This window comes from Diadema antillarum, unplaced genomic scaffold (assembly GCF_040938485.1).
Source record: "Diadema antillarum isolate AM-2024a unplaced genomic scaffold, OU_Dant_1.0 seq00001584_RagTag, whole genome shotgun sequence".
In the NCBI taxonomy this organism is placed as follows: domain Eukaryota; kingdom Metazoa; phylum Echinodermata; class Echinoidea; order Diadematoida; family Diadematidae; genus Diadema; species Diadema antillarum.
The window spans coordinates 432,066-448,135 of NW_027272302.1; the positions used below are offsets into that span (position 1 = coordinate 432,066).

The following is a 16,070-nucleotide window of genomic DNA, read 5'->3' on the forward strand; positions in this document are numbered from 1 at the left end:
CTTTTACGTGCATGAGCTGTGACTCTCTCATACACAGGACCTCCATTTTATGTCCTATCCGAGGGACATGGACAGAGTGTTTTGCCTCTTGCTAGAGGGGACGGTATGTTTACACACAACATTGCTCAGTCCAGACTCGGGTTCGAACCCGGGCCGCGTGATCATGAGGCAGACGCGCTACCGACTGAGCCAACTCACCGCCCTAAAGTTGCCCATGAATGACTGGCACGGCCGCACGGCTACTAAAAGCAGAAAAACGCGCTGAATTATCATCTCTTTGGCCGCTATAGACAGGTTAAAAGCTACTGCGGGAAACAAAATCTGTGGCCGCTGGCCGCGTAGACAGGTGGCCGCTATACACAGGGTCTTCAACAGGGCTTTTTTCTCGGGGGGATTTTTCAGTGGCCGCTATAGACAGGTGGCCGCTAAGGCAGGTTTGACTGTACGCTCTTTGCTAGCAGGGAGGCCACCTCCCTGTTGCTAGTAACTCCTCAGGTATTAGTACAATATAGTACTCTTTCGATGTCGAGCTCGTGGGCCGTATATGATTCATGGGTGTCGGTATCGTGAGATCCCAAGCCATTGACTGAATCGAAAGTGCGGGCGTGATATGGCACAGTTTTTATAAAGTGATATAAGTATAATATAGACCTACCGTCAAGCTCGTTTGAATAAAAACAGCTAGGCCTATACATTAACAAAGGAACGTAGTTTCCGAATGGATAATAATTTCATAGTATTAAGAGAGTAAAGATGTATGTTTTGCATTAATCTTTTAAACACGTGATTGATTCAAATCAATCACAACTTTACGATTGAATGCAAATCCATCTTATAAAAAAAGTTATGATTGAAATAAAGACGGAGAACTGCAATCAATCAATCACAGGTTGCGATTGATTGCAGCTTTCAAGAGATTTGTGATTGATTGATTTCTATCACAAGTTTTACAAGACTGGGCCCAGGGAGGTGGAAAAAGACTCTCCACCTCCCTCGTTCAACAGGCTGGTGCGATTTACATTCTGATGGCACACTGATACCAGCTTCTCTCTCCCCCCACCCCCGCCCCGATAAGAAAATTAATATGAAAGAGAGAAAAATCAAGAGAGTATTTTTGATCTGTGTTGGCCCTAAAATTGTGGATTGTCGGTTGATCACTCACTCTCAAATCAGCGGGGTGGCCTCACTTTGGGTCTTATCCTGCAAGTCGCTTCTCTCCCTCTGTGACTGAACCCCAGGCTAAAGTCAATTACGTGACGTTGTCATCGTGACAAACTCTCGTGCAAAAAGAAAAAAGAGCGAAAAAAATAAGAGGGGTTCAGGTAGTCATTACTTTGTAGACCATCATTGAACAGACATTAACAGAAAGCCCATATTGTTGAAATTACCGTGCTATGATTATGGCATGGTTGGGATTATAGAGTCAAATCGATTAAAGGAAAAATTTCCCCTCAAGAATTATGTAGGCCTAATGAGTATGCAGGATGCTGAAGGCTTATTGAAACAATCCCCTGGAAATTTAAGAAATATGTATAATAGGTTCAAAAGATATATGTGTTATTGTAAAATTGTGTCGATTTGATTCAGTTTGCCCCCTTGTCGAAGGCACAGTATGAGTATAGATGGAAATAATATACAACATTTGTAAGAGTATACTTGGCTTAAAATAGCTTCTGCAGTAGGAAAATGTTAAGGGAATATCAATTCACCTAGAATATCTCAGTAACAGTTCCAGCGAACGTGCACTGTTCAATAGAAACTGTATAAGTGTGTGCCACACTAACAGCAGCCAGGCCTGTTTTGGTACGGTGAAACACTTGCAAAGTCAACGAGCCTACGCTGATACAGCGCCAAAAAAAAAAAAACAAATAAACAAACAAACAAAACAAAAAACTTAAATCACGCCATCTCTCGGCCAGGACCTTCATAGTATTCAAATACTAGTACACCTTGCCTTGGACAGAGGTGACTCCAAGCCCCGAAGTGAATAGATCTTTTGAAGGTACTGAGGCCTATGGTGTAACAAGAAACTCGAAATTAGGCAAAGTATATTTATTTTATATTTTGGACCAAAGATTTTAAACAAAAGAAAGGGGAAATGGGGAAAATGCGAGGCGAGAAGTCGTGTGATGAATACGATGTTGTGAAAGGACCCTAACATTGCCCAAGAAGCAGCGCACGATGTCAGAACTGCTTTGTGACGTCACAATTGTTTTGTGAGAAACTGTTACTAAAGTACACATCACAGTGTGACGGACGGGTACGAAGCAGTGCGCAATGTCAAAATTGCTTTGTGAGGTCACAATAATGTTCTGTTAAAAATTGTTACATTTCACGCAGTGACGGTACGACGCAGTGCGCGATGTCAGAGTTGCTTTGTGAGGTCACAATAATGTTCTCTTAAACATTGTTACATTTCACAGAGTGACGGTGCGGCGCAATGCGCGTTGTCAGAATTGCTTTGTGAGGTCACAATAATGCTATGTTAAAAATTTTACATTTCACAAAGTGACGGTACGACGCAATGCGCGTTGTCAGAATTGCTTTGTGAGGTCACAATGATGTTCTGTTAAACATTTTTTACATTAATTTTCACAGACTGACGGTGCAAAGCTGCGAAAATTTTAGAAATGCTTTGTAACGTCATTTTGCAACTAGTATACTATTTGCAAAATGTCGTCATAGGAATGACGCCATTTTGCAAATAGTAGGCCTACTTTATGGAGTGTCAAACATGCCAACACTCTGACATAGCTGAAAATATCTATAATCAAGTGAATACATTTTTGATCCAAAATACTATACAAATATACTTTGTCTTGAGAGTTTCTTATGAAAAACTATGGGCAGGTGACTCCAAAAGCACTATTCACTGGGCCCCTCAATATATGAAGAGTTTGTTCGCAAAAACCGATAAGTCCATTTTTGAAGATTTTGAAGTACGGGCTCTGTCCTAAAGTAAAAAATAATACCTTTTAAATGATATATTGGTCACTGCATATAAAGGTACATCTTTGAGGTTATGGTCAAAAGAAGCACACATTTTCTTATTATTCTCTTTATTTTTTTTCACTTTTAATCGCAAATATCTCCATTTGGCAAATATGGACTTATCGTTTTTTGCGAACAAACTCTTCATTGTAGTTCTTTTGGAGGAACCGAGGCCTATAGTTTGAACAAGAAACTCGAAATTAGGCAAAGTATATTTGTTTAGTATTTTGGATCCAAAATTTAAACAAAAGAAGGGGAAATAAAGGAAATGCAAAGAGAGAAGTCGTATGGTAGATGCGATGTTGTGGAGGGATCCTACATTGACATAAGACAAGTAAGAAACCTGTAGCATGCAGCGCACGATGTCAGAACTGCTTTGTGATGTTTTAAAGATATAAGTGACTGTAAATTAGGAGCAGTGCGCATTGTCAAAATTACTTTGAGGCGTCACAATTGTTTTGTTGGAAATATATTGTTACATTTTACAAAGTGACAGTACGGCGCATGCAGTGCGCGATGTCAGAATTGCTCTGTGATGTTACATATTGTTTGCTAAAAAAAATGTTACATTACACTGAGTGAAGAGTACAGAGCTGCGCAGAATTTCAGAATTGCTTTGTGACGTCATTTTGCAAATAGTACTTCATGAAGTGGCAACCTTCTGACTTAGCTGAAAATACCTACAATCACGTGAAGGTCTTTCGACCAATCACTAGAGGATGAATTTGCAATCCAAAATATAGAATGAAATATTATTGTTAGTGCAGTGTAAGAACGATTTGTCCCCACTGGTCTGATTCCCTGCAAAGTTAGTGGTACTTTAGCGCCCTCTATGCCTATCTACCACCCCCCCCCCTTTCTCTCTCCCTCTGTCCCTCCCTCTCCCCTCCCCCTCTCTAGTTTTGTACTATTGTTATGAATGCGTGTATACAAATTACATAATGGCTAAATTATACTAATGAGGTAGATATTCTCCTGATATTAGTGAAGCAAAATAGTCAGTTCAAACACAAATAAAAATTCTTGTGGTTTTTTTTCAGAGGTTTGTACATAAATACAACAGTTTTATTTGCATTATTGACTTGGGTATGTATCGTCAACATTGGCAACATTCAGATGACTATCTCATTATCTGCAATATTGTATACCCTTGAGATACTTCCAATGCATAGATATCTATTCTAGGAATATCTGAACCGTCAACGCGGTATTTCCTATGCAAACTGTATCTGGTGGACATTCGGCCATTATAAGCTCAACAAAACTCCGATTAGTGCCAGGCTGTCTCCTTCGATATCGTGCAATGAAGACTATTTTGCGGTTGATTTAACACTTTTAAAGTATAAGGATCTTAAGGGATGGTTAGGTGCCTTTATTATCTTTACACAGGTTAATAATGTTCTCTGGCGTTCCATGATTTTTTTATTATTACATGTATTTTGATTTCATTCATCCTGTCAAGCATTCCCAATACAAGAAATAATTACATCATATGGATAGAGATCATCGATACGAAACACTTTCGAGAATACTAATTCATTACTGTTTCACTTTTGTAGAAACAGTTATTGAAAAATAATTTCACATTATACATAATATACTTTTTAATAATGCAGTCAAAGTAAATAAAAAAGAAGGTGTGAAATATGTTGTATATTGCCTCACCCCATAACACACTCGGTTAGGAAGGAGTTACTTTGTTAAGCTTTTATTTGAAATGATGTTTTGTACCAGTATTCTTCCTCCACCTGCTATACATTCATAGAATAGTATACTTACAGGATTATTGTTTTTGTAATTAAGATAGCACAGAGTTTTTATGCAGTCCGCCCTCTACAGTTTTGATAATTATAATCTATCGCATGACTTCAGCCTATCTATGTTCCAACCAATATTATGAACAATGTCCAAAGGTGGAAACTTCTGACTTCAGACAGGCGTTGGCGCAGACGGATCGAAGTATAATAAGCAGCACATTAAGTCGCCCATCTCACGTACAACGTGAAGACTTTTGTTATTTCGCAGCTAAATTTAGTCTCCTGATGTGTCATAACCATCTAGATAAGATGTCTGCCCTTTACATACATTGAAACTCTCACACTGGAATCATTTTGTCAGATTTAAATGTGGTATTTACACATTTCTTGTCAGTGACATCAATTAAAAAAATGAAATATCATTCTGTACGATTTCTTTCGAAACAACTGAGGTTTTTCTTACTATGCGCAAACATGTTCGCTTGGGTGCAACACTGTATTCATTCGTCAAGACTAATGTTTTGGAAATCAGTGCAAGGTAAAATAACCACGTGGCAGGCTACTAATCTATGAATGCATCGACATCATAAACCGTGGAAAGACGTAAAGTTTTGAGAAGATGACGTTCAAAGTGTGATTACTGATGTTCTCTGCTATCATGAGCCTACAATAATTAGTCCATAATCCTATAGTTCCTTGGTCCTTTAGCATTAAGGTCCTATATAGTCGCTTATTCTACAGTCATAATCACTATTGATATATATATATATATTTTTGTTCATCATGAACGTTTTCGCGTTCACTGCGATCTGTGTATTATGTGTATGTACGGGCCCTCCATTATAATCTACGCTTTAATCTTGCCCACGTTGGATTTGTCTGCTTTCAATAATTCAGTACAATAAAATATTTGTCTATCACCGGCTCCAAATGGACTAAATCCACCTTTAATGTCTTCCAAAACCTGTAATGGCACGAGCCAGTTGATTCATTTTCGTATCAGTAGCGTTTGTTCAATTACGTAATGCACTGAACGACAATGAAGAACGTTTCCTTTTTGTCGCGGCGCATTCGATTATTTGATGCATAAATAACTTGCAGATTTCAAAGTGCATTCGGTGGATTATCCTATAAGCGGGGACTATCATCATTGTAAAAGTGGTAGTCTTTCTTAACTTGGAATCTTCAGTTTACTCTTCTTTCACTCCAAAGGGAATACAGCCTACTTCGACAAAATGTTGGCCCTATAACAATGTCTAATTATAAGAACGGTTATATCATCACACAGTTTCTAAGCCTCAGATATTCGTTGGTTCTACTGTATGATACAAACTCATTCATGATGTTACGTCTTCAGATACGTGAACATCTACAGTGAAGGAAGTATAGAACACAGTAGTTGTGGAAGACTTCGACATGTTCCAAGTCTACATTCTTTGGTAACAAGCAACATTCCATGATAGACGTCTTGCATGGCGATCTTCAGTCTTTCGCTCCAAAACAACAATGACAACGAAAACACAATCTGAGAACATCGATGCAATGTGTCGTTTCCCCTAATCCATGTTTTTGAGATGCAGCTTGTACTGCCTGAGGTTGCGGGTGATGATTGCTTCGTCGCTCGATTCTCTCCGTCGCCTCGAGAGGAGACTAGCGCCGTCGGAGGCATGGCTGCAAGATGGAAGACAATCTTCCGTGGAGTCGCTGACGTCACATATGAAAGCCTTGCAATGGATATACACCTGCAGGCGAAGTCCAGTTTGATAGTAGGTACATGTTATAAACATAATAGTAACTATTTATTACTTGTTGTTCTTGCTCAGGTATGAAGTTCAGTTGGGCTCATATAACTAGTGAATGTAAATATATTATATACAGACTATTAAAATGGGTTATAGTCTGGGTTATTGCTGTGATATTATTTCAATAAAAATTCCAGTTGTAAATTATCAGCAGGATCACTTCCTGCCTGCACGGATGATCGGAGCCAAATATGCTCTATGTGATCTAAGAAAATATATTAGAAGGGAAGTGAAGCCTGTATCAAATTCAGTTTTCTTTTCTTATTTGATAAGCTTTAATCATTGTAGCATAAAAGCCCACGTCAATTATCTATTTCCATCAATAATAAGAACTATATAATACCAGGTGATACACTTGTATCATTTTAACTGTTAACAACATGTTATTCGAAAGAACAATTATTGGGTATGATACAAAATAGATATACAAATGATAATGTAGCGGAAAAAAGAACGATGCACACTTTGCAATTGTAACAAAAACAAAACACAAGGCAATGGAAAATCGCTGTGATCCGTTGAAAAAGCAAAACTTGTAGGACATGAATCACTGGAAAAACAACAACGGCACCAATATACCAATATAACGTATTTATGCTAAGATCACTGATATGATATAATTATATGATGCTAATACATTAAAGTTTATTTTTAGGAGTAGGCCTCTTTATGCTCGTTTTAAAGTACAAACGACATACAAACTGAAGGCATTATATTCCTCAGGTGTTGTGTACCAGGAAATACGACGTATTATGGTGACGAAGACGCAAAGACATAGTTGTGTTCACGCAAAACAACACATATGCACACACACACAGACACACATCCATATATACACACAATGTTTACATAGTCAAACCTGTCTTTGCGGCCACCCGAGGGAGACGAAGAAAGTGGTCATTATAGACATGTGGTTGCTATGGCCAGGGTCGTTTATATGTTTGTTTTGTTTGTTTTTTGGGGTTTTTTCTCGGAGAAATTATCTTCAGTGGCCGCATACGATGATAGGCCTGATAGCAGGTGGTGCTAAGACAGGTTTGACTCTATTATGTAGAGAGAGAAAAAAAAGGGGAGGGAAGAGACATTAGTCATCCTCTTTAGACACACACACACAAAAGGCAAATACAATCACTCATACAATGAATAAATGTATTTTTACCTCTGCGTTGTATCCCATGAAAGCGAAAGATTGAAAGGAAAAACGTTGTTGTGTTGGCAACGACCCGGAGTAGAACAGCACTGTGTTGTCAACAGCGCACCTGAAACATAATCAAGTGGCGAGCATTTTTATCCCGGTGAAAAAAAGTGGAACCTTATACTTGCAAATCTAATGGCGGCTAAAGTAATGATGTCACTATAGAAGGATTACTTTCTACATGGTAGATAAGGCCCTATATCACTATTATCATCAATATGATCTTAATTGTTAAGTAGTAACGTCACTATTTCTTGACAATAATTTTTCAGATATAAGTATATTATCTGCCCTGTCGTTATTATCATAATGAGATTATTTACTATCATGACTTCCATTGCCAAATCATCATTGATAACGGTGATGCAATTGAAAAGATGACATTTCGAGTTTCCAGAGCTATTTTGATAAAGCAGAAAGAATTGCAATGGTTCTAGCCGATCAAAATAACGCTAACGTACCCTTTGTAGATAAATTCGTAAGAGGGCAACGAGTAGGGATCGGACGAAGTCGTGGCCCAGCACGACTCCAAATTCAGCCTCAAGTCGATCAGGTTCTCCAGCTTCACCTCGAAAAACAACTCGTCTCCCAGCGACATCGTGTTCGAAGTATCGCCCGTCGGGTAGACGTCCCGGAAGTCATCGGTCTTAAATCGTTGCATGGAGACGGAGAACGCGCCTTGGCCGACGAAAGTTATATCCGCATCGGTGGAGGAGTCGCTGGAGTCACCGTCAGCAGTCAGTGAAGACGAACTGAGCTGGGACTGAGAACTCGAGACTCCAACGGTCAAATCTCGTCGCGAAATCTCGCATTGCACGAGAATCTCGAGTTCCTCCTCTCCATCACTCGCTACGATGTACACTTTGTTTGAATAGACAATGCTCGTATCCTTAACCTGGAAACGGATTTTGGATAACATGAGATGGCAACCATGCATGGGGTCACAATTATATTTTGTAGATAATAACGAAGTTTCAGCTATATGCTATTAAAGGGGATGGCTAGTAACTGATCAATGGGAATCAGTGGGAATGCTGAGGGATGATTGTACCAATCCTTGTGGGATTCATTTAAGAGTACATTAGATATCTACTGTTGTGTGAAAATTATTTGCTTCAGAACGGTCTCATATTCAAGTAATGTGCAGTTTAATGCCCCGTCACTGACCAGGCACGCTAACCTGGAAACATTAAACTGCACATTACTTGAATATGAGACCGTTCTGAAGCAAATAATTTTCACACAACAGTAGATATATGATGTACTCTTTAATGAATCCCACAAGGATTGGAACAATCATCCCTCAGCATTCCCACTGATTCCCACTGATCGGTTACTAGCCATCCCCTTTAAGGGATATGTGAGCTACACGTATTTGGTAAGGAAATTGTCCTTTACAGAGCTGCAGCTTTTTATTTCATTATGTAGAGCACTGGAGGAATGGAGAGAGATTAATCTTGTTTAAAAAACAAAACAAAACTAAGGACATGACGGGAAATACAGTTCAGGAATTCTCTGCTGTTCAGCCACGTTAAATTTGGAGAGCCTACTAGGTGAAACGATATCTAGTTTCGTTACCATATTATAATATGCTGCATGAAAATACAATGTTACATAATGACAACTTAAATCAGTATAAATAAGTATAGACATATGGGAATATTATAACCTTCTTTTGAGTGCCGCATTTCTTGTATGTGGTTGCGATGGCCACCACATCGACCCCATTATTCTCTGCTTGGCAGGAGTCGTCGATGAGATGGACGTGGATCGACGTCGAGATGGCAGCCGGTTCGGTGATCAGGAGAGGGAGATCCAGCGTGATCATCATCGAGTCGCCACCGCAGGACAGGTCAACGCCTGCCGTGGGTATATATAGCAGGGAGTGAATTGACAGACAGTATCAGGTGCGGAAACATTAGTATAGCCTTCGTTCAAAAGTGAGGAAAACAGATCAAGTAGTTCTAAATTATTTTCTGTAAACTTGGTATGATTCTGATGTGTAATCTTCTCTGGACAGGAGCTCTTTATGCAACAACCCGTGATATCACAGTATAGCAGAAGTATATGGGTCAGAATTTTGAACGATGTACAATTGAGCCAAAACAGGGCAAAATTTAAAAAGTAGGAAATTCTCCAAATTATTCATCTTACCTAAAAGAGTATAACTCAAGCTTTAATATGAACCCAATTATACTAGGATTTTCCCAGAGGAACAAGTTTTTATTCACCGCTGAAGTTCACCATGTCCAGAGCAGCGAACGTCCGTGAGGAATAGTACTGCACATACACTTGAATACCATTTAACATAGTTTGCAAAGATCTGATTCAGTTCAAAATCCTAACGAAATACCTTTAGGGACACGTGTACGTGCTTGCAGAATATTAAGCTTGTACTCTTAACCTGTACGTAATGGTAGACAACTGATGATTTAACTAAATTCGTCGTTTCTGTTGAAATATTGCTCTTCCGCTAAACACTTTCTCCACTTTACGCGCATTTTACAGAAACTCAATATTTTGACCTCTTATTTCGCTATTCCATACTTTAATCCTCACTCCCAAATAATAACAAACCTTTTTAAGATGTATCTGATCTAGGCAGTCTCTATAACCCTTCAAACATAGCATATTTTGCGTCACGGAGGTTCGCATGTAGCTCACGGACGTTCGGAACAAACAAGATGCAGCTCTCTTGAGTTGGAAACGCATTCTACTCACAACAAACAGCAATTTCATGTCGAGAACAAACTCCTCTGCAAAATCCTGAATAGATATTACCAATTCTCAATTACATAAGCATGTTTATCTTCTCATACTGAGGTATCAAAGAAAACAATTTTTCCATCTCTCGTAAATGAATGTACAAACGTACGTGTAATCTCAGTGACGTAGTCCATCCTTGAGAACGAATATATTTATCAAAACTTCGTTATCATGAAGTAAAGATTCAGGTCCTAAATTTGTTATCTTAAGTCTACAATGCAAAATTTTGCTTATAACGAACATGGTCACAGCTAAAATTATGACAAAGAATTAACATAAAAAGACAACAGAAATGTGCTCCGTTATAGAAATACGAAGTTTAGCTGGGGAGGGCAAACGAACACGTTGGGAAGAAATCCCTCTATGTTTGCTCCTTGTGTTACACACTGTTACCGAGGAGAATTTGTATTATTATATTAGTCAGAAATGATAATAGGTTCGATACTGCGATGTTTCGTCATAACAAGACACAATAAGTCCATATAACTTGGATGGATGTTTGTGACTTCGATATCATACAATATGGTTTGTTATAACAAACATTTTGTAGCGCGTCATTTCGAAGGCTCGTTATTCATACAGTTTGTCAATACGAAACTTGATAGAGTTCGTATAATTATGAAGCTTTTTTATTCGGTAAATGATAGGAATCTCCGAAGGTTAATCGAAAGGTTTATTAATTGGAACATGAAAAATCGTGTTCGCTTATCCAAATGTGGAGAAACAAATTAACAACTAAAATCCTCCAAATTTCAAAACCTCATAATAACCGTTTTCACCTAAACGAATATCAGGCCCTCTCCACTTTTACAAGAACGGACCTAAAAATAATGATTCTTGATATTTATTTTTCGGACTAACAAACTATCGGAATAAGACAATTTTTAATAACAAACCTCCTTAATTAACTAAAAACTTTTTTTTTCATTTTCGGAATAACAAACCTTTGGACATCGGAGGAACGAATCTTAGGAAGAGCGAACGTATCAAAGTGCAACCTTAAACTTATTCTTAATCATTACTTTGTTTAACATGTGTTTTCAAAGTAAGCACAAAAGCACAAACAAATTGACGATCTCTCTGTCTCTTAAATGTAAAATGAAAATAAAAATCTTGGAAAAAATTACAAATGAATATTGCTTTTCATTGATGAGTATAAAACAACACCATGTGATGATAAGCGGAGGATTTGTGTGTTTTCATCAGACAATAATTCTATACTGCATGATTTTTGTTCGCTTGTGACGGCATTTCGATGAATAAAAAACATAAACAAACAAACAAAAACTTCTCCAGAGGAATTTGGTATAACGGGAGTGCACTGGCAATTCTTTTCTCTGTGTGTTGGAGCTCGTTCCCTTCTCTGTTTCTCAGTCATTTTCATTCAACTGCTTCCACGTCCTTTTGAAACTTTTCCGTTTCTTATTCAACACATGCTCATTACAGACTTCTTCCGTCATTATCCTGAATGTGATTGCGTAGCACTTTTCGGATTTGTTTTGTTTTGTTTTGTTGTGTTTTTGTTTTCTATTTGGTCGCAGCATGTTCAGGCTATTGAGGGAATGAGATAAAAATCGTCATGAAGAGAAAAATAAGAATGAATTAAGGCATTTAATATCATGACAATTACAGCGAACGTCCGTTATGGAGACCCAAACTGGATGTGTTCTGTTTGAGACGGCAGCTACCATACTCAAAAGATAAACACTTAGAGCACCTGTCACTAAAAAATGGCACTGATCCTCTTTCTCCTACTATGTAATCCACTGACTTATTCAACCAACGAACATCCGTGAAAAAAACGTTTTCCGTTTGTTATTACAGGTAAATCGAGTGCTGAACGCTATTCACTTTCGGGTATGAGCGGCTCGGTGATTTGGTAATATTTTCAACTAACATTAATCTTATGTGCAGTGATATATTTGTAATTGTCAGAAATTTCCTTTCTCGGACAGAACGTCCGTGAGCGAAACTTTCAGAACCTGTAACAGTACAAATTGTCTCCAGAACCTCATTAGAAAGAAATTTAAACGCACAGAAATTAAAGATTACGCAAAATTCCATTTTGCTATAACTTTGTTTTAAGTGTTTAGCTGTTTTTTGTATAATTAGAGAGAAAACAAGCGTAAAATTGTGAGTAAATTTTCAGTTGCTTGTTCATCATGATCACATAACGCCTTAAAAATTCTGAAACTACTGATCTAAACTCATTTCCTACTTTGTAAAACTTTATTTGTCGCTATTCGAGCCAAAAGTTTTAAAGAATACAGGACACTTTCGGGACAAGTTATCCCTATCGGAGGGATTGCATACGTCACGGACGTTCGCTGGAATAATCACGGACGTTCGTTCTACTACTAGGGTCATGTTCCAGGACGGATAACTAATCGGCAGAGATTACCAAGCCTTCCTAACTCTTTCAAAAAATTGAAAATGTATTGTCAATGCAAATTATAAGAAATTTGACATCCTTACAACATATGTATTGCTCAAAGGGGGATCAGGAGGTGAATTTTCAGAGAAAATATTAATTATTTGCTTGGTTTTTGGTGAATTGCATGGTCCAAAAACTGCGGACGAACCTCAGTCCGCTCCAAAAATGGCATGCAGCTCCTCGGCTAGAGAGCCAAAGGTAAAATGCACCTTCGCCATCAAAGCAAGATGGTGTCCCACTCGAAAACGTTTTAATCATCACGGACGTTCTTTTTTTCTTGGAGGTTCGTCTAAAATTATAATTTCGGTTCCTATTTGACAAAGGATGGACAGAAACTCAAAACAAACATATTATCGTGTTGCTAGATCTTAGTTGATTACGACCCAGAACAATATCGCCAATAACGTTTCATGGGCTACGATCTTTATTAGAAAATAGCGGAGGCACGTCCGTGACGAAAACTGAGTATAATTTTGCATAAAAGAATATTACGTCCCATGTACAGCCAGCAGACGTACAATTTTTGCAGGATATGTTCATTAGGTGGAACACCAAATTTTCGTTTACGTTACAGTTGGGACAACAAAGTAGAATTTGCAGCAGCGATAGAAATAAAAGAATCACGGACGTTCGTCTGTTTAGGACTTTGATATTTCAATTGTTCTCTGTGATTTTATACGTGCTCATAAAGTTCTTATAATTTTGTGGTACATACCCATGATATGTCAGATCCAGAACATGGTCAGATATTAGATGCCACGTACCATTAAAAATGCACATCATTAGTTTGAAAAACAAAAATTATTGTCAAAATAGCGTTTTTAGCGTATTTTTACGCTTTAAGTCCATGTCAAATGAAAAATATCAGGCAAAAGTCAACCAAACCATATATTTCCTGAAATATACCAATTTTTGAGATGACATGAAAAAATCTGGTTTCTTAGATCATCCTGGCGTGTTCTAAGGGAAAGAATGTCATAAGGTACGAAAATTGGCAATTGTACATCGTTCAAAATTCTCACCCATATACAGAAAAAAAGGGCATTTCAAATATCTAAATGTATATTCTAATCAAAAAGGTGCTCAAGTCATTTCCTTAACCTGCCACGTAACTGAGTTGTTTTACAGGTAACTGTCATTCTCCGTGCATTCTGGAGGAGCTAAGTCGAGTGCTTTTTCGATGTTCTGGAAAAGAAAAGTTAGGATTTGCGTGTGTGTGTGTCTGAAATTTCCAGATATGCATCGGTAAACTTCCCGTTCAAATCAGCAAGTTATTAGTAACAAGTGCACGCCATGCAAATAATTTCACACCTTTTCTCGTATCACTAGTGGAGATCATTAGGTTTAATTTCTTAAATCTTTCATTTGTTTTCTTCTCTCTCTTTTTTTTTTTTTTTTTTTGGGGGGGGGGGGGGGGGGGGTGTATTTTGTATATGATCATGCATTCCAGCCGTCTTTTCTAGACATGAGACCTTTTGGAATTGCAGTGCCTGTAATGTCTTTAGTATGATTTTAGTTTGTGATCATAATCAAGGAACAAGGTCCCTATTTGACATATATGGTGTTTCATTGAGGTTATAATCAAAATTCATGCGTGAATAAAAGAAAAGATTAGTATGATTCTGATAATTATGGTGATTATCATTATTATTATTATTATTATTATTATCATTATTATTATTATTATTATTATTATTATTATTATTATTATTATTATTATCATTATTCATGACCGCATTATCTTCAAAGTTCTACTCCTCACCTACAAGATTGTCCACAATTTAGCACCATTCTATCTTCATCATCTGGTTTCCCTCCGGACTACGTCTTCTTCCTCAACAACCAGACGCCTTCGTTCTCACTCCACTGCACACCTTCAACTCACATCGGCACCGCGCACCCGTACCGTTATGGCAACCGTGCCTTCAGTGTTATTGCATCTACACTATGGAACAACTTGCCCATCCACGTCCGTGAAGCTCCAACAGTAGATTCCTTCAAATCATCACTGAAGACTCATCTTTTCTCTCATGTCATGTAATTTGTATTGATTTATTATATACAGTCTGTTATGTTAAGTTCGTACTATAATGTTTATTCTATGTATTTTGTATTGTGTTTCATCGTATCTCAATTTGTATATCTTCCATAACTGAATTTTTCTTTCCTAATTTTTCTTCAGCGCTAAGAAACATTGTAATAAGCGCTTTATAAATGATATTTATTATTATTATTATTATTATCATTATTATTATTATTATTATCATTATTGTGTTTATGTTTATGGTTGTTATTACTATTTTCATGGTTATTAACATTGCTATCATATATGGATAAGTCAAACATATATGTTTTTCTTCATTTTTAGTCTCTTTTTCTTCCTGTCATGAAGCTTTTTCTTTGTATCAACATTCTATTTTATGCATAGGGCCCTACAGACTTTCCGACTTGTCCGACAAACGGCTATCTATAAAATGCACAGAAACAATGCATGTAATTAGCATGGTATTGCCCATATAAGGCACACTCCGCTCAGATTCAGCGTGCAAGCTACAACTCAACATTGACAGGAGTCTTCATGGTTCCTGTCGGGCCACGTTTCTTATGTTTTCCCACTATATTTTTCTCTTTATTGTATTGCCAATAGTTTAGATTGTTAGTTTGTTATTGCAATGTTGTTGTTGTTTTTTCTGGGGGCCGGGGGAAGGGAATGAATTCCTATTCACTGATGCAATATCATAATAAAAGCTGAACTCACCATGCTCACCGGATGGCTGGTCTGCAGCAAACCCGAGAAGTGCCCATGATATTCCAATCACCCAAAAGAGCGACAGGCGACCCATTCTCGATGGAATCCTACAAAATCTATCCTTCTGTTCACTCCGCGTCAGATTTCATCGCACTTATTGAATTGTTCCTTTTCATTGTGTGCTCCCAGAACATAAAACGTGGTTTCATCGCAGATAGTAGATGAAAGACGGAAGTACTTCGAACACCAACTTGAATGAGACGCATTCAAAAAAACAAAAACGATTAAAAAAAAAACTTTATGCACAAACATAATCCAGGTAATAAAGTGAAGATGAACGTCGTGAGTGTTGACAAAGTCTGTTAATATAATGTGT

At 37.7% G+C, this 16,070-nt stretch overlaps 1 protein-coding gene across 1 annotated transcript; it reads right to left on the reverse strand.

The window, feature by feature from the left end:
* Positions 1-6,304: 6,304 nt before the first annotated feature.
* On the reverse strand, positions 6,305-15,788 carry LOC139710889 (zona pellucida sperm-binding protein 2-like). The gene is made up of 5 exons (XM_071622811.1): positions 15,704-15,788; positions 9,415-9,605; positions 8,207-8,640; positions 7,710-7,809; positions 6,305-6,490 (listed from the first exon to the last, which is right to left on the reverse strand). Exons 1-5 carry the CDS (start codon positions 15,786-15,788, stop codon positions 6,305-6,307), a joined length of 996 nt encoding a protein of 331 aa, XP_071478912.1.
* Positions 15,789-16,070: the final 282 nt, after the last annotated feature.